Raw genomic sequence first — 5,866 nt, 5'->3', positions numbered from 1 at the left:
GCGACCGGCGACTAGTAATGACGAAATCAACCACGCAGCAAAACATTACGAAATATTTTTAATCAGAGCTTCATTTTTCAAAACAAATATTACACAATCATACATATTAAAAAAAACAAAACAAAAACAAACATACTTCGGCAACCTGAAATTGATTGTGTTAAAAATATATATTTCTAAATTAACAATGACCCTGCTTTAAGAAATACAAATACACGGTATCATAAATTTGATTTTATTGATAATGGGGGGGGGGGGGGGGGGGGGAAATCACTACTATCATGTTGCAAAGAAAATGCAAAAGGATTCAGTTAATATAAACAGTCATATAACATATCATTAGAGTTTACACTGAATACATTAAAATTGCATGTAAAACAAAAACATAACAATCGCTATCCCTTACCTTTGACATTACATGCAACACGAAAAATAGACAAGCCTTTTCAGTTCCACTAATATGTGAGATGATACATTCAATGCCTCCTTTAACTCCCTCATTACATCAAACTTTGATAATGTCATCTTTGCCCATATGTCACACAGCTCCCTTTTAAATCACCAAAATAGAACCATAAGTATGTAAATATGATCTCCTTTTTAGTGGTTTAATTAGTAAGAGTAAAAGGCTCTGATATGCCCAGCTATTGTGTTTACATTACAGTGCAGCAACAGGTGGCAGGGTAGTCATCTGCGTCAACTTTGAATTCGTTTCCATAAACAAAGTAGATGTTTGATTTTCCTTTCCAGGTGTATGTGACCTTGGTGATGGGGATCAGCTCTATGATTTGACGCTGCAGACAGAGAAAGAAAATATGAGTAGGGTGCATGCTGCTAAATTATTCTTTAACTAACCAAGTCATTAGATAATAGATAAACAAATGTTTTTTAATATAATATTGACAAAAAATACCTGCTGTAGAATGCGTGATGTCTGTATGTACTTTCCCTGGTGCTCACTGACAAGGCGCTGAGAAGCACTCACCACCGAAGTGTCAGGGAATCCTGAAAGTGGGTATACCTACAAAGGGTGTTCACAGTGAATTTAAGTTAAGCACCGAGTTAATGTGACTATTTAAACTGCACTGACCTATTGTTAAATAGCTCCAGCAGATTTAAAAAAAAAAAAAAAAAAACCCAAACAAACAGAGTTTAATTTTTACATTACGAGAAATGCAAAGGTATACAGTTATAAGCTCTGATAAGTTGATATGAAAACTGCATAGTTAAAGCAGCAGATAAGCAACTAGTCCTACACAATGGTCTCACAGGATGCGTTTGATGTCATTGTGGTCTCCAATGTTTTCCTAGTTGTAACAACCTAATGTACAGTAAATGGTGTTAGATACAACATGGGCTAAAATAATGATATTGTTTTAACATATCATCTCTTCTTGCAACATTAGTGAGAATAATAATGTGATTAAAGATGCTCCAAATATTCAGTCATGTAAAATGTCAGGACAGGACTGCATAGAGACATGTGAATGTTTTCACATGGCTCTATGCAGTCCTGGGAAAAACTAAGTACAGCCCATGATTCAGTATGTTGCAGAGCAACTCTTAGCAGCAATAACTTGAAGTAGTCGTTTTCTGCTATCAGTCTCTCACTTTGTTGCTTTATAATGTTGCTTCAGTTTATTGAATTTTTTTGGTCATTTGTTTATGCACAGCTCTTTTAAAGTCCTGCCACAGCATATTAGTCAGGTTGAGGTCTGGATATTGACTTTAGCTGTCAGATTGCCTCACATGTGACTGTACTATACAGACGCATCAATGACTGCAAGGTGCCCGGGTCCTATTCCTGTAGAAGAAGCCTAAATTATCAACACTCCACCACAGTGCTTAACAGTTGGTATGAAGTGTTTAAGCTGATATGTTGTGTTTGGTTTTCTCAAAAACTGTGTTGTGCATTACAGTCAAACATCTCTCTTTAGTGTCATCTGCCCAAAGCACATTGTTTCAAAAGTTTTGTGGTTTGCTCATATGCAACTCTGCAAACCTAAGCCGTGCTGCTGCTCTTTTTAGAGAAAAGAGGCTTCCTCCTGGCATCTCTTCCAAACAAGCCATACTTATTCGGTCTTATTCAAATTGTTCTGTCACAAACTTTAAAATAAAATTATAATCAACAGAAAATTTTCTGGGTATTTTTTTTCCTTCTTTAGTTACAAATATATAATGATCTATTTTCAATTATTTTCTTGCGGCGTACCAGGTATCACACCAAATATGGATAGTAATATCATCATAGACAGAATACCATGTATTGGGTGTCTCTGAAGAGCTCCTTGCCAGACACCTTGCTAAGGTTTTCCACCTGAAGTCCACTCAACTGTTCCACAACATAGGCATCAGAGTTGTTAGTCCTGGAAGCAAGAGGAAATTCAGTCTTCTATTATAGCAGCTTTACACCGTATATGACTGAGATTCATCTTATTAAGAGACTATTGCGCTGGCTAAGCTAGTTAAGTAATTTTTATCAATGTGCACCATTTCACAGTGAGCTTGATGTAAACCAGGAGCTGTTGTTTTCCATTGCATATGTCACACTGCCTCGATCCTTGCCCATGACAGGAACTGCAACTGTAAAAGAACAACTATCATTTTGCTTCACAAAAAAGCAAAAATTTGATTCATAATACATGACCCTGTTTGACCCTAAAAATAAGAAATCTGTGGTTTATGCTTACTTTTCTCTTCCTCTGCCACTGCAGTGGGTGCACCTATCATTTCCGTGACGATAACAAGATCCATTACACACCCAGCAAACTTTCTGTCAGGAGAAAAAAAGAAAAGGCTTTTAGTAATTTTATCATTTATCCTTTTTTCTCCTGAGGGCCGTGCAAAAATACTTACGTTACCAGCTCCGGCACAGTCTTTGCATGGTTTTCGGCCAATTCCCAAACAATTATGGCAGGGCTGTGAATGCAATGTTTATCGTGAGATAAAAATAAACAAAACATTTTTTTAAAAAGTAAAAGTAGTTATTTTTAACGTGTTTTCCACAGCTTACCTTCACAGATGATGTGTAGGGAACTTTAATAAATTGTTTGTCATCCAAAAAAAATTGGGGGGTTTTAGCAGGAATATCCCAAGGCCCTGGAGGTTGTTGGGCATAGGCATCCACCGTCTGACCTGGTACAAATAAAATGCATCCTAAATAGCTGAAAGCTAATGGAATTTTGCTCATTGTAACATGCTGATAAGCAGATCTACATCTTTGACTATTGGACTGTTTGTCTGACATGAAATTCATAATGTTACTTCAGACTTAAGAGTAATTCTATTTTTTAACATTAAAAAAGGACACTTATTTAAACAGCATTGTACCTGTGTATGGTTCGTGACTCCACTCTGTAGATCTGGATTCAGTGAAAGTGTCCAGGCGGTACTAAAAAAACATAAATGTTTGTATTGGTTATTGTTAATGATTATTCATGCTCTGTAATGTTAAAAAAAAAAAAAAAAGTTATTTTTGATTGTCATTGTGGCAGGTTTTTCCAAATACAGCCTACTTCATCTTACCCTATATGTATTGAATGCCTCCATGTTAGTGATCACTCCATCCTTTGCTGGTGCAGAACTGTAGCAGCATTTACTCTTTACAAACAGGAGTAAGGCATCCCGGGCTGTGTTTTCAGATATAGAGGGAATGCTGCCAGTAATAAGGGAAGGTGATATGATATGTCACATTGTCTACCCTTTTAATATGAAGTTTCAGTTGTCTGGGTGCTGAGGCACTGAGATTTTTTTTGCTTCCTAAAATCCGATCATCGAAAATGTTTTGCAATATCATGAGCTAGTATGGTGAAAGAAAGTGGTTTGAGTCTTACTTCCACTGGGGTTGGTCCAGTGCAGGCTCAGGCTGCGCTGCTGGGAATGTGGGCATGGGAGGCGGCAGAAATCCACCTTAAAATCAAAACGTTTTTAGATTCATACAATAAAAAAAGGCAACAAAAAGACAAGCCTAACGCTAGACCTCAAAGTCTGGCCAGTTGAGTTTTTCTCTGAGTCTGGAACTACGATTAATCATATCTGAAAAACCTGCTGACAACGTCCAGTTTTATTTATAAATATTGATCTGGTATCTTTTATACTGACATTTTCTTGTACTTTGCAAAGATTTACAAAGCTGAGGGCAACTTTTCAACACCGCAGAAAAATCCGACACCCCCAAGAAGTTACAATCTCAAAATATGCATTTGATTGTATTAACACCTCATATTTTCAGTATACCCAAAGTAGAGCATATAGTGTGTATTTGGGAACCTTGCAAAACTAGGTAAATAATGTAAATATTTGTAAAATCTGTAATTATTGATGCATGTTACCTCATCATCATTATTCTTTTGTTATATGATTGTACGCTGTAACATGATGTAAAGTAAATATTAATTTGAGTACTGCATTCATTGTCTTCTTCCCTTTCAGCCATGGAAAATTGTGTTTTAAGTATAAATATAGCATAGCATACAAGGTGTAACATTTTCAGATTTTTTTTTTTTTTTTTTTTTTTTGTAATGTGTTTTTATTGAACCATTTGAGCCTCCGCATAGGACATTCATAGTGGCGCAAACAAACTATGTCCGGCATACGATACCTCCCCCAGCGACTGTTCCTTCATATCCAGGCATGTTGTCAAACATGCTGGCTGGAGGAGCGGTGGGGCCAATGGACTCAGCAACGGGTGGGGCAAACATTGCTGAAACAAACCAGAAGAACCAGTTCACTCATAGCCACAGACAGACTTTGAAATTGTATAAAATTTCAATCCTGTATTGACATTTTCACGAATCACAGTCAGACCAAAAAGAAAACCGGGAAAAGAAAGCTGGAAAATAAATACATAAATAAATAAACTCCATCACTCAGTCTACTCTGAAATCTCCGGGCATTGTCCAAATTACACGTCACTGCTTCACAACATCCTATAAAGCTGTTAGGGTGCAATTATGTGACTTACGTTTGTGCAACTCCATGTTCGTATCCATACTGAGTTGTTTTTCCCGCACCAACTACTTCAGACAGGGGTTGATCTCACTTCCTTAAAACTTCCTTAAATCTCGCTAGACATTACACCCCCAGCAGTCTTATGTTACACACTACATACGACTTCTCCAGCGACAGACACCTAACCTGTACGCCGCGATGACGTCACTCCCACAGCCGGAAGATGATAACTATTACTTTTATCACAACAATCTGTATCAATGAGTAAGAAAATAACAAGGAGGGTAAAAGATCTTACCAGGCGTCCCCGCAGCTGCTGGTATATAACCGGGATTATTTATTCCATAATCTCTGCCTGGCTGACTGCAAGTAAGGGGAAACGAAAGTTAAGATAATCAGAGTGGGGGGGCAAAAAAATTAATAAATACAATAAAATGCGAGCTGGGTTAAAGTTTAAAGCAAAGAAATACAGAATAACGCGATCATTACCTCAGAAAAGGCTGTCGCTCCATTCCAAAGCGTTTCACAGCAGCTACGAGAGAAAAGTCACACCGTGCAAAGTCTTCAGATGTGATCTAGAACCATGCACTGTCACTTCATCACAAGACATCAATCATGTGACATAAGACTGATCATTCGCCTTTTATTGCCCCACTCCTGCGTTACGTTCCCAGTTTTTCACAGCTGCCAGCTCTGGTTGCAGCAGTCAAACAGGATTTTTAAAAAAAAAAGATTTCTGGTTTTCTCAAAATAGGAACTGCCGTGTTTTATTGATAGTTTAGAGAAGTACAGAAAAACCCACCCCAGCACATACACACTTCCCCCAAAAGAGAAAGTATCCGCTCAGGAAGTACGCACCAAGTTTTGGGAGCGTGTTACAAATAATGGTGTATTTACAGCTAAAAGCCTCAGAGCA

General features: G+C 37.6%; 1 protein-coding gene across 2 annotated transcripts; it reads right to left on the bottom strand.

The window, feature by feature from the left end:
• Window positions 1–41: 41 nt before the first annotated feature.
• On the bottom strand, window positions 42–5,827 carry LOC146645508 (protein SSUH2 homolog). 2 transcript variants are annotated; one of them, XM_085393031.1, is made up of 13 exons: window positions 5,440–5,827; window positions 5,249–5,313; window positions 4,601–4,702; window positions 3,834–3,909; window positions 3,526–3,655; window positions 3,331–3,391; window positions 3,014–3,135; window positions 2,857–2,919; window positions 2,691–2,773; window positions 2,491–2,583; window positions 2,261–2,366; window positions 914–1,021; window positions 42–794 (listed from the first exon to the last, which is right to left on the bottom strand). In XM_085393031.1, the coding sequence occupies exons 1-13, from the start codon at window positions 5,460–5,462 to the stop codon at window positions 654–656; spliced, it is 1,173 nt and encodes a 390-aa protein (XP_085249157.1). In that variant the 5' UTR covers window positions 5,463–5,827; the 3' UTR covers window positions 42–653. The 2 variants fall into 2 exon arrangements, with proteins under 2 accessions (XP_085249157.1, XP_085249158.1); XM_085393032.1 differs by lacking the exons at window positions 5,249–5,313; window positions 5,440–5,827 and adding an exon at window positions 4,964–5,143.
• Between the last annotated feature and the right edge of the window lie 39 nt (window positions 5,828–5,866).

This window comes from Rhamphochromis longiceps, linkage group LG20 (genome assembly GCF_057381845.1).
Source record: "Rhamphochromis longiceps isolate RC_006_pf linkage group LG20, R_longiceps_female_GT1.1, whole genome shotgun sequence".
NCBI classification, from domain to species: Eukaryota; Metazoa; Chordata; class Actinopteri; order Cichliformes; family Cichlidae; genus Rhamphochromis; species Rhamphochromis longiceps.
Note: the sequence above shows the minus strand (reverse complement) of the source record. Positions and strands in the feature narration are given on the sequence as shown.